The sequence below is a fragment of the Schistocerca americana genome, chromosome 3 (assembly GCF_021461395.2).
Source record: "Schistocerca americana isolate TAMUIC-IGC-003095 chromosome 3, iqSchAmer2.1, whole genome shotgun sequence".
In the NCBI taxonomy this organism is placed as follows: domain Eukaryota; kingdom Metazoa; phylum Arthropoda; class Insecta; order Orthoptera; family Acrididae; genus Schistocerca; species Schistocerca americana.
The window spans coordinates 405,279,915-405,296,372 of record NC_060121.1 but is presented as its reverse complement, the minus strand read 5'-3'; the positions used below and the strand labels follow the sequence as shown (position 1 = coordinate 405,296,372).

Here is a 16,458-nt window from a genome sequence, read left to right as displayed (position 1 = left end):
TCTATTTTCGAAACAGAATCATTACTTTGTTAGACAAATATTTATTATGTTATCATTATCAGCCATTTCAGCAGCTCTTCAAAGAAGACTGTCTCAATAATGTGAGTCTCCAACTGCCTGCAGCATAATTCACAACGAAATATGTTTTGTCCAACGGGCACAATATTTTGGCGAGGCACCACTTGCCACCATGAGTTGCGCTGACGAACTGATAGCCTAGGAGCTGGCTAAGGGCTTGTATCTACAACGGACGTTCCGAAAGTATCGTCATAGTTTTTCATTCGGACATTTTCTTGTAAAATATAGCCTCCAAGGCATCATGAACTATATATAAACCTTGCACTATTTTTCGGCCGGCCGGGGTGGCCGAGCGGTTCTAGGCGCTACAGTCTGGAACCGCGCAACCGCTACGGTCCCGGGTTCGAATCCTGCCTCGGGCATCGATGTGTGTGATGTCCTTAGGTTAGTTAGGTTTAAGTAGTTCTAAGTTCTACGGGACTGATGACCTTAGAAGTTAAGTCCCATAGTGCTCAGAGCCATTTGAACCACTATTTTTCGACACAGTCGCCACTGTCATGGAGATATTTGTCATAACATGCAATCACATTGAAGAAACCACTCAGGTAAAACCCCCATCTCATCACTGGTTTGGAGGTGACGTCCAGAGAGTGCGCTTTCAATGCAAGAAACAGTTTGAAGTCCGATGTGGCAAGAGAGGGGCTGTAGGCCGGATGATGCACCCGAAGCGACAAATCTGATCCTGTGTGAATCTTGCTGTGTTTGGTTTTGTGTTGTCCAAGAGCACAGTACCTTCACTCAAGAGCCCTGTTCTCTTCCGCCGAACAGGTGATCTGACTTTGGTGAGCATGTCACAGTAGCATGCCACACTGGTGACCTCTTGCTGGAGAAAATCGAGGAGAATCACGCCTTTCCCGTTCCAGAACACTGTGACGATAGTCTTTCCTGCGGAACGTGACACTTTGAATTTGCTTCCACGGCTGAGATGAACTGAGATGCTTCCATGTAATTGAGACGGCCTTGGGTTCTGGGGTAGAGTGGTGCACCAATGTCTCATCGACTGTGATGACCCTACACAACGCACCACGTCAGGTGGTCGGGGCTGATTCCTATTCTTGTGATCTGTGGTCAGGTTTCTCGGCACCCATCTTGTGGACACATTTCGATAACCAAACACACTGTGCATGCGGTGGGCCCGAGCATGGCCAATACGCAATGTGGACATGACATCGGACACCGGTATGCGTCTGTCAGATAACACCATGTCTTGCACTCTAGCCATGTTATTTTCATTCTTCTATGGGGAGGGACGCCCAGTTCGACCTTCAGCCTCCACACACTGCCTTCCTTTTCTGATCCTGGAACACCAGTGTCCAGATATCTAACGAGGTGTGACCTCTTACCATAATGATCTGTAGGCGTTCAAGGATGACTGACACACTAGTCCCACGTGCCCATTCATACAAAAATACAGCACGCCCTTCCACTGGCAACCACGTTGTCAGTACACGTCCGTCTGCCATCGTGATGTGTAATCTAATAAACTCCGGCACGCCGGTCTGCTGCTACTCTCTCTTCTTAAGCGCTCTGCGCATGCGTCATTCCTGTTCTGCTGACGCCCCGGGTTTGGATCCATACGGCGTTAGTTCATTTCACCTGGTACGCCATCTTCTCTTCAAAGAATAGTGATAAAACTTACTTTCTGAAAGATTTTCTCACGCGTCTCAAATCTATACATCAGGAAAACAATTTTTCCGTGGAAGTCGAATGGATGGAGTGCTTCATTTTCTTTACTTACTGGTAAAAATAGAAGCAGACAGAAGGTTAGGCCACAGCTTGCATCGTGAGAATACCCATACCGAGCTTTACTTACATGCGGACAGCTGCCACCACCCAGTGCAGAGGTACGATGCGCTCAAAACATTGGTACATAGGACTCGCACCCTCTGCGACAACCAAGCCTCTGCCGAGAACCTGAACATCTGAGAATGGTGTTCCGGAAAAAGCGAGTACATAGAGCCACAAAATTCTGGGCCTTCTATGTCCTACACCGGCTGTACAGCTGATGGGAACAAAAGATGTACCTCCGGAGAATGCGACTGTTGCATTCCAATTTCTGGCGCATAATCCGGAAAGATCGGACGAATTCTTCGGGAACGTCAAGCGAAGACTGTCTTCCACCCACCAGCTAAAACACAGCCACTACTTGGTACCGTCAGGGACGGCTTCGTACTACGGGATTCCTGGGTCTATGAGATACCCCTACACTGTGGCTTGACCTACGTACATCAAACGTTGCATGCTGCCGAAGATCGTTGCCGATAAAACGAACGGCACACCAGAGTGTAGCAGCTTAACAAGTCAGCAGTCGTTGAACTTTGCCTATCGAAATTACACAGAATGAATTACAACCACATAAGGATCTGACGCAAACGTCCTACTTCCTGGGCTGTGTCATTAAAGAATCTATGAAGATTCAAATAAGAGAACCGCTGATTAATTGGCTCAAATGGCTCTGAGCACTATTGGACTCAACTTCTGAGGTCATTAGTCCCCTAGAACTTAGAACTAGTTAAACCTAACTAACCTAAGGACATCACACACATCCATGCCCGAGGCAGGATTCGAACCTGCGACCGTAGCGGTCTCGCGGTTCCAGACTGCAGGGCCTAGAACCGCACGGCCACTTCGGCCGGCGCTGATTAATTGCGATAGTGGTTGCATTCTTACAAATGCCTAGGAACCCACATTAGGTATGATTAAGAAGAGGAATCAGATACAACGAACTGACTTTGGGGGATGTAGAGCAATAGCGCGTGATACTGGCTGGGCGCGAAAATCGGACGAACGCCCACGACTGGTCGCAGGCCGCGTACAGAACACCAGGTCAGGTTGACGGGGGAGGAGAAGGTATAAGCCTTACGCCGTCTCGTAGGAAATGAGAGAGATGGCAATGTAGCCGCTTGCCGAAATACCGTGCCCGTTGGACACTGATATCCAATTGTTCACCCATTAACCATTTTGACTCAATAATGTTATTGAACCTATGTTATTCTTCTGTCGTTTCCTGACATTACATCCGGCAAAGATTGTGTACGGTCACTTAACTGATTGCATCTCTTTTGAGAATCATTTAGCGATAATGTATCAATACCATTCCCATCAGCGAGACATTTATCGTAATTTCCAGCGTCAAGTTCACCAGCGTCAATCCATTAACAAGTTTTCTTCTTCTCTGGCATTGGCTGTTTTGTTGCTCTCTTGTTTTCCTCAACGAGCTGTTTCCTCTATTTTATTATGGCTTGTATCTTAATTCGATTGCATCACAGATCGATTTTCATAATATTTTTTGTGTTTAAACTCAGTTTTTGTCTCTAAACGGTGTCAGTCAAGTTTCTTCTGTCGTGTTTTTGCTGCTTGCTGTTCCCTCTCTGGTTATTGAACCATCCAATTTTTTAATCTTTTCTCTTCATTTGTATCTCTCAACCATCATCCATTCAGGCCTCTGCATTAGCTGTTTTTTTTTTAAATATTTGAGCACCACTTTCCCTAGCGATGGTTGGAAAACCTACTTTGCCTCTATCAAATTTTTCAATGACGAGCCCATTTATTTTTTCAGTGTCAGGCAAGAGACGGCTATTGTACGGGAGACTGGGGCAAATTGGCGAGCAGGGTAAGACGACCAATCACTCAGTTTAATTTCATACTTCTAGGTAGCATCACCATACAGATACTAAAATCCCTTGGCACACTATGAACTACTAAAAACTTGCACAGTGAAGCCAATGCGCAGTGTGGGTCACATAACTGTTGTGTATGCTGCTCGGAAGTGTTACAATATGTGATAAAAAGTATCCGGACACCCCCAAAAACATACGTTTTTCATACTAGTTGCATTGTGCTGCCACTTATTGCCAGGTATTCCATATCAGCGACCTCAGTAGTCATCAGACATCGTGAGGCAGCAGCATGGGGCACTCCGCGGAACTCACAGACTTCGAACGTGGTCAGGTGATTGGGTGTTACTTGTGTCATATGTCTGTACGCGAGATTTCCACACTCCTAAACATCCCTAGGTCCACTATTTCCGATGTGATAGTGAAGCGGAAACGTGAAGAGACACGTACAGCACAAAAGCGTACAGGCCGACCTCGTCTGTTGACTGACAGAGAACGCCGACTGTTCAAGAGGGTCGTAATGTGTAATAGGCAGACATCTATCCACACCATCACACAGGAATTCCAAGCTGCATCAGGGTCCACTGCAAGTACTATGCCAATTAGGCGGGAGGTGACAAAACTTGGAATTCATGGTCGAGCGGCTGTTCATAAACCACACATCACGCCGGTGAATGCCAAACTACGCCTCGCTTGGTGTAAGGAGCGTAAACAGGACGATTGAACAGTGGAAAAACTTTGTGTGGAGTGACGAATCATAGTTCAATGTGGCAATCCGATGGCAGGGTGTGGGTATGGCGAATGAACGGTGAACGTCATCTGCCAGCGTGTTAGTGCCAACAGTAAAATTCGGAGGCGGTCGTGTTATGGCGTGGTCGTGTTTTCATGGAGGGGGCTTGCACCCCTTGTTTTGCGTGGCACTATCACGGCGAAGGTCTATGTTGATGTTTTGAGCACTTTCTTGCTTCCCACTGTTGACGAGCAGTTCGGGGATGGCAATTGCATCTCTTAACAAGATCGAGCAACTGTTCATAATGCACGGTCTGTGGCTGAGTGGTTACACGACAATAACACCGCTGTAATGGACTGGCCTGCACAGAGTCCTAACCTGAATCCTACAGGACACCTTTGGGACGCTTTGGAACACTGACTTCTTGCCAGGCCTCACCCACCGACATCGATATTTCTCCTCAGGGCAGCACTCCGTGAGCAATGGGCTGTCATTCCCCAAGAAACCTTCCAGCACCTGACTGAACGTATGCCTGCGAGAGTGGAAGCTGTCATCAAGGCTAAGGGTGGGTCAACGCCATATTGAATTCCAGCATTACCGATGGAGGGTGACACGACCTTGTAAGTTATTTTCAGCCTGGTGTCCGGATACTTTTGATCACTAGTGTATAAGCTCTTTTTTCTCTTATTCTTCGCTACACATGACTACCCTTTTTTTATTTTCTTTCTTAATTGCCTTTCGGGACCTGCTCATACAGCCATCTCAACAATGGAAAGTCGGTTATGACAATACGATCTTAAGGACAACACTGCACCCAGTCCGTGGGAGCAGACAATTTCCGACCCGTTTGAGAACTGAATCCACGGCCCCTAGGTTTACAATCCAGCACGCTGACCTCGAAACTACCGAGGCGGGCAGATGAGACTACCTTAGGCAAGTGCATGAGCGCTTGTTCAGTGGAAGGTATATGTTTGACAGTGGCGAAGATGAGCAAGTGTTCACAGCTGTTAAGGTATGCATTTTTGATCACACATTTACGATACTATTTTGCTTCGAATGATTGTCCTTAATACTAAGCATTCTTCCTGGGACTCACTTATAAAATTTTCGTCTTGTTCCTCCACGTCAATTCGAAGTAGTAAGTCTTGGGAAGTACATCTTTATTCTCTTTATTGAACGACTGGAATAGCTAGCGGTTTCTGAAACGTGCAGTTAATGAGATTTTTGCATCCTCTTTTACTTTTTCAGACAAGAATTTAATGGCGCTGCGTATAATCACACGTGGCTGATTATGAAGAATTTTCTTCGCACCTATGGTGGGCGAAGATTTCGGTTGCATATTATGTAGTAAAGAGATAGAAATGAGAATGCTCGAAATGTGCAGGTCGATAAGCGACAATCAACCAAGGCGGTCGACCCTCGAGAACAAAAGGATGGAATGGCCCACTGCTCACGACGAGAATTCGTCTATGCTAGCGTCGAGTCGCTTTTTTTTTGCCATTGGTAGAAGACGAACACTGAAAATGCAGCCCAGTGTCTTAGTTCTTTTACGGTCTTACTAGGCGGAAAAGAAGAGAATCATAGACTTATATTTTGCACCATCGCCATTGTTATGTGTGTAAATGTACACTGTCTAGTTAGATTAATGCGACCACCTGTCAAAATCCAGAATAACCACCTTCTGCAGCGCGGATATGCAGGAAGAGAATCAGTCAGGTTCTGGGAGATACTGACAGGGATGTGGAGGCAAGCCGAGTCCAGCGCCGTGAGCAGCTGCGCAAGGTTACACGACTGAAAATCCAAGGCGCGAACAGCCCGATCCGTGGGTAGTCCCACAGACGCTGTGTGACAGGCTGCATTGTGCTGGTAGATGCCGTCGTCTATGGTGCCCAAGGATAGATTCATACCTGTGTTGATCAATTGTGCCTTCCACATTAACGAGATCACTCAGAGAACGCCACGAAAATATTCCCCAGACCATAACGCTCTCCCCTCCGACATAGACCTCTCCAGTGATTGTTGCGTAAACGTCAAAGGCCACCTGTCTGGTAGGGGAGAAACGTGGTTCATCTGAAAAGGTTACCTGCTGCCACTCAGTGCACGTGCAATTGTGGTACAGTTTCCAGCCTTCGTTGCCTACGAACAGCAGTCAGCTTAAGTGCATGAACCAGCAACCTGCGGTGGATGTCCATACGCAGCAGCGTTCAGTGAAAGGTCGTTGAGGACACACTGTCGGTAGCCCCTTGGTTTATCTGGTCTGTTGCTCAACGGTTGCACGTCTATTCGACCGTACGCTTCCCCACAGCCGTCGTACACTTGTGTCATCTATGCTCCACAGTGCACCACAGTTCTACCGGCGCCGGTTTCGGATAGCGCCATTTTGCCACGCACGGTGTACTTCAACCACGGCGGTACGAGAACAGTTTACAAACTTAGCCGTTTTGGAAATGCTTCCACCCTTGGCCCGAAAGCCAATGATGTGCCCTATTGGACGTCAGATAAATTATTCAGTTTCCGCATTTACAATGACTGCACTGTTTTCTGCGTCACTCTCCTCTCGACATGCTTTATATATTTTCCACTGCTAGTGCTGCCACCTTCCGTCTGCGAGTGGTTACTGCACGTTGACAGCAAACACTTTAATGATCACATTAAAGCGACTGACAGTGTATTTTGGGTGGGTGACGCACGAGTGTAGCAAGCAGCGCTGTTCAAGGACTGCAGGCGGGCGGTTTCGGCAGGTGGGCGACTCGGCGAGACGCCGGGCGCCCCGGCGGCGGCGCCGTCACGGCTGCGCAGGCTGGCAGCCGAGCGCACAGCCCGCTGCCGCGCCCCATTACGGCGAGACTGTTCCGCAGCTGTCGTCCGCCGACAACTGCCTCACGTCTATGTTTACACATACTTCGTGTAGCCCAACCTTAACCGCTGCACCCGAAAAACAGGAACCAGTAAGATATACGAGGTCGCTCGAAGAAGTAGATAACACGTCCCCCACGAAAGAATATGTTTCTTAGACAAAACAAAGCCTCACCTATAGCTAAACGAAGAAGACGAAGTAAATATTCCAGAATTCGAAACAAGAACAACTGCCCTCGTTAGTAAGTTACACCCAAGCGCCAAAGAAACTGGTATAGGCATACGTGTTAAAATGTAAAGATATATAAACAGACAGAATACGGCGCCGTGGTCGGCAATGCCTATAAGACAACAAGTGTCTGGCGCAGTTGTTAGATCGGTTACTGCTGCTGCAATGGCAGGCTATCAAGATTTAAGTGAATTGAACGTGGTGTTACAGTCGGCACACGAGCGATGGGACACAGCATCTCTGAGGTGGGGATTTTCCCGTGCGACCATTTCACAAGTCTACCGTGAATATCGGAAAACCGGTAAAAACTCAAATCTCCGACATCGCTCCAGCCGGGAAAAGATCCTGCAAGAACGGGACCAACGACGATTGAAGGGAATCGTTCAACGAGACAGAAGTGCAGCCCTTCCGCAAACTGCTGCAGATTTCAGTGCTGGGCTATAAAGAAATGTCACCGTGTGAACCATTCAACGAAAGATCTTCGATATGGGCTTTCGGAGCCGAACGTCCACTCGTGTGCCCTTGATGACTGAACGACACAAAGCTTTACACGTCGCCTGGGCTCGTCAGCACCGACGTTGGGCTGTTGATGGCTGGAAACATGTTGCCTGGTCGGACGAGTCTCGTTTCAAGTTGTAGTGAGAGGGTATGCAGAGAACCTCATGAATCCATGGATCATGAATGTCAGCAGGGGACTGTTGGAGCTGGTGGAGGCTTTGTAATGGTGTGAGCGTTTGCTGTTCGAGTGATATGAGACCCTTGAAACCTCTAGACACGGCTCTGACAGGTGACACTTACGTAAGCTTCCTGTCTGATCATCTGCATTCATTCATATCCATCGTGCATTCCGACGGACTTGGGCAATTCCAGCAGGACAAGGTGGCACCCCACACGTCCAGAACTGCTACAGAGTGGCTCCAGAAACACTCTTCTGGGTTAAAACATTTCCACTGGTCATCAAACTCCCCAGACATGAACGTTATTGAGCATGTCTTGGATGCCTTCCAACGTGCTATTCAGAAGAGATCCGTCTTATAAAGTCAGCAGACGATAAAAACAAATTGCAAAACAATTTAGGCAAGACATAGGTATGGCGCGAAAAGTAGCAATTGACTCTAAATAATGCGAAGCATGAAGTCATTATCCACGTGAATATTAAAGGGAATCCTCTGAATTTCGGTTACACGATAAATCACACAAACCTAATGATTTCAAACTGAAATAAATACTAAGGACTTACAATTACGAATAACTTAAATTGTGGGTAAAGCAAACCAAACACTACGATTTATTGGCAGAACACTTAGAAAATTAGACAGGTCTATTAAAGAGACTGCCTATACGAAGCGTGTCCCCCTCTTCTGGAGTACTGCTGAGCGGCGTGGGATCCGCGTCATGTAGGATCAACGCAGAACATCGAAAAAGTTCAAAAAAGAGCACCTCGTTTTGTGTTGTAATAAAATAGAGAAGAGAATGGCACGGATGTGACACACGAATTGGAGTGATGTAGAGTCATTAAGGCATTGGTACACAATCAGCATGGATACCGAAAATATCCATTATGTAATTTTGAAATATGGAACTCCAGACTTAATTCATTACCCTACTAAACTATACAGTTCCAGATGGCACACAAGGCAAGTTCCAGAAGACTCGTGGGGTGACGACATTGATAAAGTACTGAAGAAATGGAACAGACTGCATGCACTGATTGGACAGGTGTTGATCTTCTCTCGGTGGTACGCAAAGTATTGGCCTCGTTCTTTTAAAATGGTTACAAGAAGCGCCAGACTGTTGATTAACAAAAGAACAGGCTGGGTTTCGAATGGCAGATCCTGCTCTGAACAAATGAAAAATGCAAATGAGTGCACTTAAATGACAGTGCAGCAGACGGTACTACTGCACACAGTACGGGTGCCGTAAAACATATTTATATTCTTTTATATTTAGCGTTTTCTTAAGCGCAATAAAGGGGCTACACCATAACCACGAAAAACACCCCACATCGTAACACTTCACTATTGGGTCAAAAATGGTTCAAAATGGCTCTGTGGGACTTAACATCTGAGGTCATCAATCCCCTAGACTTAGAAATTACTTAAACCTAACCAACCTAAGGACATCACAAGCATCCATGCCCAAGGCAGGATTCGAACCTGCGACCGTAGCGGGCACGCGGTTCCGGACTGAAGTGCCTAGAACCGATCGGCCACAGCGACCGGCCAGCGCTATTGGCACCACACATGACTGCAGGTAAGGTTCTCAGGCATTCGCCAAACCCAAAAGCCTTCTATCGGATTGTCACATGGGACTACGTGATTCATCACTCAAAATCAGTCCGTTGGCCTTCATCCAGCACCCAGTGTCGTCGCTCTTTACCCCAGTTCAAGTGTCGCTCAACACCGACTGCTACACAATGTGTGACCTATGAGGAGCTGCTCGACCATTGTACCCTATGCTTTTTAACTCCCTATGCATAGTCGTTGAGCTACCTGGACTGCTGGAAGGACTTTGTAACTCAAAGTGATCCCTTCCGCTGATCCCATGCAATATTTTACAACTATCCCCCGCAATGCCCGTCTTCTTCTGTTTGCCAGTACATGAGGTCTGCCTGAACTTTGTTTAGCTGTTCTTCCTCCGCATTTCCATATTATAATCACATCCCAAAACTCGCAGGGGGCAGTTTTATCAGGATTGCAGTGTCCCTAGTGGATTTGTTTACATTGGTGACATCAAATGATTAACCTACTTTCGAAGTCAGTGAGCTCTGCTGGCCGACCCACCGTGCTGTTACTAATTCTCTACTGACAAGTTTTTTCTTTGTTGTTATTTCATCCCCCTCCCCCATATGTGCGTGGGGAGAGGGAGTGTGGCTGTCTGAGGTACAACGCTCCGCTCTTCAGCCAAGAGCATTCTCAAAAAATATAACAAAGATGAGAAAAAAATAGGAGGACTGTTTCTCGTTTTTAGATTAAAAAATTAAAGACGAACAGCTACTTATATGAATAATATAAACAATTTAAATACGGAGTTGCTACGTGGTGAAATGGTTCAAATGGCTCTGAGCACTATGGGACTTAACATCTGTGGTCATCAGTCCCCTAGAACTTAGAACTACTTAAACCTAACTGACCTAACGACATCACACACATCCATGCTCCAGGCAGGATTCGAACCTGCAACCGTAGCGGTCACGCGGTTCCAGACTGGAGCGCCTAGGACTGCACGGCCACATCGGCCGGCGCTACGTGGTGATTGGTGATATTCTATGAAAAAGCGCTGCGCTTTCACTTCAAATGGGGACCTGCACTGGGTGAGAAGTGTTGTAGGAGGGGAGAATGTATCCCATAGGGTTGAAGGGTGTGAGTAATAAGATAGGAGTTGAGGTGGGCAATGAGAAGACAGACTGTGGGAGAGACCGACGATGAGGAGTAGTGTGGTTTGTGGGTAGTAGTTAAAGAGGAAAGGAGTTGGGATGAATGGAGAGGGTAAAGAAGAGAGGATCTCTGATGTGGAGTGGGACTGGGTCAGGGGGAAGAGTTAAAGTTGGTAGAAGGGATAACTACTGGGGTGGATCGCATTTGTCTGGAAGAGGGAGTTGGTTGAAGTTGCGTTGGGATAGGATATGGAGTGTGTATAGGTGTAGGGACCGTGGGATGTGTTCGTAAAGGCGTGGTAACGCACCAGGGCAGGTGAACAGAGGGGAGACAGTAGGCTTATTGGAAGCTAGTTTGCGGATAGTATAGGAGATGCAGAGGTATTCGATGTGGATAAGTTGGAGTGGGAATTTGGTGAGATGGTAGAGGATCCATGTGGGGGAAGTTAAACGGATGGGGAAAGCGAGATGGAGTGCGTGACGTTGGAAGATTTGGAGGGACTTATATAACTGTGGTGCGACGGAGACCCATGCAATATGTGCATAGCGAAAGATGGGTCAGACCAGGGTGTTTGCGGAGGATGGGTCAGACCAGGGCGTCGTAGGGGTGGAGAATAGTTGAGGGGAGTGATACCGAAGTTCCGAGTGTTATTAGTTTTAGTCTATTGTGGGCTTTGTTGGATGGTTATTAGGTTAGGTTTCCACTTTAGTTTCCGGTTGATGGTAAGTCCACAATATTTTAGTGTGTCAGTTAATTGAATAGGACGATCGTAAATGGTAAGATAGAAGTCATGGAGGAGGAAGGTGCGGGTTGTTAGTCCTATAATTACTGCCAGAGTTTTGGAGGGATTGGACTTACGGAGCCATTGGTTAGACCAGGACGTAAACTAATTGAGATGGATTTGGGGGTATTGTTGGGATTTCTGGGGTGTAGGGCAGAGGACGAGGAAAGCGGTGTCATTAGCAAACTGATGGAGGTGAACTGGAGGAGGTGGTTTGAGCTAATCAGCAGTGTAGAGGAGATAAAGGGACAACACAAGACTCCACGCCTCCATTTATACTGCCGAGTCTTCTTCTCGTGTCATGTAGTGGTCAGTTCTGCAGTAGACAGGGATTTTCGGATTCTTTTGACGATATAGTAAAGAAAATACATGTATTATGGATATAGCAGCATACTTTGCAGTCTGTGCTACGATCCTAGTGCCTTCTCCTGTTCATGAGATCAGCCTTTTTTCTTTCATTTAGGTAAGCAATAAAACGAAGAAACTAAGATGACTGATCGTGCAAATTAAAACACAGTAAAACTGATTAAGATGACTGATCGTGAAAATTAATACACAGTAATATTGATAAGTACGTAACCCAGAAAACTACAAGTAGCGTTCTAAGACCTGTGCGCTCCAGAATGGCGGCTGTGGCGAGACAGACCAACCCTGCCTCTCGGCTAGAGATAGAAGCTAGAGGCGGTCGCCGGCAGCAGGCACTCACCGTCGGGCAGCTTGCCGTCGTCGTGTCCGTCGCGGCCCCTGAGCAGCCGCGAGATGGCGCTCACCGAGGGCGCCGTGCTGCGGTCGCACAGCCCGTCCTTGATCAGCCTGCAACACACGACACGCTCACCACCCAGCGCACTCCCGCCGGCTACCTGCTCTGTGGCAATTTTCCTCTAACAAAAATGTAATCAATGACATAACAACTTAACAGGTAACCGGTTTTTCGCCAGTCTGATTCATACTTTAAAACTTCGAGTTGCTGAATACATGCGTTGGAATAAACGTACTGAAATACTTATTCCAACGTTGTTTTCAGTAGTTCAAATAAAGACACCCACAAACCTTTAAAATTTATTCCGGAATAGTAATGTTGTTATGATATACAGGGTTCAAAAAAATGGCTCTGAGCACTATGGGACTTAACATCTATGGTCATCAGTCCCCTAGAACTTAGAACTACTTAAACCTAACTAACCTAAGGACAGCACACAACACCCAGCCATCACGAGGCAGAGAAAAATCCCTGACTTCGCCGGGAATCGAACCCGGGAACCCGGGCGTGGGAAGCGAGAACGCTACCGCACGACCACGAGATGCGGGCGATATACAGGGTGAAAAGTATTTAAGGGGCTCCGGAACGCCCTATACTTGCAATGTTAAAATAACGCCTATAAATTACATCTTTCCTCACAAAGTATTTGAGGTAGGAAGTTGAACTTTTTACAGATTATTTATTGGAATATGGGCTACAACTTACCACAGGGATTTTACAAAATTTTAGTTCAGTTATTAAAGATGATTTTTTTTTCAATTGTAATGAAAATTCACAACATTTTTTTGCTATTTTTTATTTATATATTCAAAAATATACAGTTTTTTGGAAAAAGGCTGTGTTAAATTATGCAGAAGGTACTGTGTTACATTTACTGAAAGTTTGAAACAAATATGTTTGGAAGATCCTTAGAAAACATGTAATTAGTATGAGAAAATAAAAGTTTTGGGAATCGAGCGACAAAGATTGGATTAACTTTTTAGTGCATTCCAGGTCCATAGGATGGATTATCTTCATCCTCCGCAAACTCCTCCTCCAGCTTCCTCTTGTTCCTCCTCCTGTTTACTCTTGCTTGTATTTCTAGACTCTTTACAGCACTGTCTGCAGCCCGAAGGCGTTCCTTGTCTAAAGCAAGCATGGCTCGTTGTTGTGTTCGTAGATTTTGCTACCATTTTCTTCAGTTGCAGTCACTGCAACACTGTTCCAACAGGTGGTCATGTATGAACACTTATCACATTTCAGTTGCATTTCACTAGCAAGTCCTACGTGCTTTATTATGGAGGGTTCCAGACCAACTTCACTACAATGAATACATCTTACACAGTTTGAAAAAATTCCTTTGAGAACCGACATATCAAATATTTCATTCACATCCGATTCGCCCATAAAACATTCATAGTTTTCACTCATTGAACCAAGCTTCTTCTGTGAAGTATTTTCTTTCCCACTTTGACTGCTATGGGCAGGTGTACTCGAGAGGTTAGGTTCACTCACTTGGTTATCGTCTTTATTGTTTACAGTAATAACACATACCTTTGGCTTTCCAACATTTCTCCTTTTCTTAAAAGCCTTTAGAGGATTTCTAATAACTTTACTTTTACTCATTATTATACTTCAACAAAACAGAGACTCAAGAAACAGAATTAATTACGAATATTTTCGAGATAACGACAGAGTAAATAAACATGAAACAATCGACAATCACACCAGCAATATATATTGAACCATCACAGGTTAGCCACAACACATACTTTATCTCACATCACTAAAATGTACCTGATGAACACGGACGTTAATAATAACACCATTTGACAGCAGTTTAACAGCGCCACAGTGGGTCACGCCCATGTAGAACACATTTAAAAAAAAATTTAAAAATAGTTGTAGTCTTCGGAATTGAATAAATTATATATCTATTAAAAGGTAATAGTCTGCAGATTCAGAAAACGCAAAAAAGTAAAAATTGAACTTTTCATGATTTTGAGCCTTTCCGGAGCCCCTTAAACAGACAAACTCTGGGAGGATGTAGGGGACATCAAAACAAATATTTTTCCCTAATGTCTTTTTTTCCTATGAGGAGTATTTAAACCGGTAGAGGAAGATTTCTCTGGCGACAAATTAATTAAACCAACAAATACTCTTCCATTTTTTATGACCAAGAGACAACACATTAACACAACCCAATTTCAATTACAGTAGATTTTCAAAAATGCCTCCATTGACACGTAAATAAAGGTTACACCGTTGGATCATGTTCTGTCTGACACGGGAAAAAACCCCAGAAGTATCCTGAATTGTTCCTGCTGCTGCTACTATCCGGGCAACCAGATCCTCTAGTGGTGCGACAGGAGTTGCGTAAACAAGGTTGCGTATCTCTCCCCATACAAAAAAAAAAAAAAAAATCCAGAGGGGACATATCCTGGGATCGAGCCGGCCAGGGTACAGGACCACTTCGGCCAATCCACGTTTCTGGGAACCGTCGGTCCAGGAATCGACGCACACGACGACTGAAATGTGCCGGCGCCCTGTCATGTTGGAACCACATGCGTTGTCTTGTAGGGAGCGGGACGTCTTCCAGCAATTGCGGCAATGCTCTATCGATAAAATTGTAATAGTGCCTACCATTTAATTGCCTGGGTAGCAGATACGGCCCAATTAAACAGTCCCCAACAACACCGCCCACACATTAACGAAGAACCGCACTTGATGAGCGCTAGTAACTGCGGCATGTGGGTTATCCTCACTCCAAACATGCGAATTGTGCATGTTGAAGACTCCATCACGCCCGAACGTTGCTTCATCGGTAAACAACACAGAGGATGGAAATGTAGGATGCATTTCACACTGTTCCAGGTACCAATGCAAAAACTGTGCTCTGGGTGGATAATCAACTGGTTCCAGGTTGTGATCACGCTGTAAGTGAAATGGACGTAATTACTCTCGAAGGACTGTTCTTACATTCCTCTGATTCGTCTACATGTTACGTGCAATTGCAAGAGTGCTGATTGAAGGACCCCGCTCCACATGCTGCAAGACAGCTTCCTCAAATTGCAGCGTTCTTACGGTGCGACGGCGTCCCTGTCCAGGTAATCTGCTAAATGACCCGGTCTCATGCAGACGTTGGTACACAGCAGCAAAGGTCGTATGATGTGGGATACGGCGATTAGGATATTGTTGTTGATAAACCCGCTGTGTAGCTCGTCCGTTGTGGTGCGCTACGTAGTATGCAACAACCATATCAGTGTACTTACTCCAGGTGTATTGCTCCATTACTAAACAGAGCCAATGCATTACTACACTGGTGGGCAGCAGTTGCCTACAACTGAAGAGCGTAATACGCGCTCTAACAACTGAAGATCGTAATATGGCCTCTAACAACTGAAGAGCGTAGTACGGCCTCCACCGGTTTAAGTAATCCTCATAGGGAAAAATGACATTAGGGAAAAATATTTGTTTTGATGTCCCCTACAACCTCCCAGAGTTTGTCGGTTTAAATACTTTTCACCCTGTATATTCTTCGCACGTGGAGATAATGTTTCCGTTTTGCGATATATTCTTTGCACCGACGATTCGATGCCGGCGTAAGGTAATCTGTCTCGTTCTAATACCGTGTGCCATCATTAGACCGGATCCATCTCTCTCGGTCGCCTTCATTTAAGTCTTTTATTTCTGCCCTGTGTAAGTTGGTGTACATTTTCTTGACAGACCGAGCTTTGGCTTCCGGACCTGCAATCATTGTCTTGAAACCAGGCACTTTTCCCATAGATTTCAGAGCCTCTTCACATTGAGACTATTATTGATGTAATTGTAGTCCTTTATGTTCAGATCGTATGTGTTTAAAACAGTCTTTAGTCGAAATATATTTTCAATAGAGTTGTGGTACCCGCTTCTGTCCTTCATCTACTATTACTTCGAATATACTCCCTTCTAATCGTGTGAACAACCTCGAACACAGACGATAATAAGAGAAATGGATTAGGTACCTTAGGCCCGATCAGGACAGAGAGCATAGTAGCGGGTGTTTGTTTCC

At 45.7% G+C, this 16,458-nt stretch overlaps 1 protein-coding gene across 1 annotated transcript in view; it reads right to left on the bottom strand.

Annotated features, from left to right (window-relative positions):
* Nucleotides 1-16,458, bottom strand: part of LOC124606116 (protein gooseberry-neuro-like) — a gene marked incomplete at its 3' end in the record, with an annotated part of 141,136 nt that overhangs the window by 63,835 nt on the left and 60,843 nt on the right. The window contains exon 3 of the mRNA XM_047138080.1: nt 12,375-12,481. Within this exon, the coding sequence (XP_046994036.1) occupies nt 12,375-12,481 (107 nt within the window). The remainder of the gene's footprint in view (nt 1-12,374; nt 12,482-16,458) is intronic.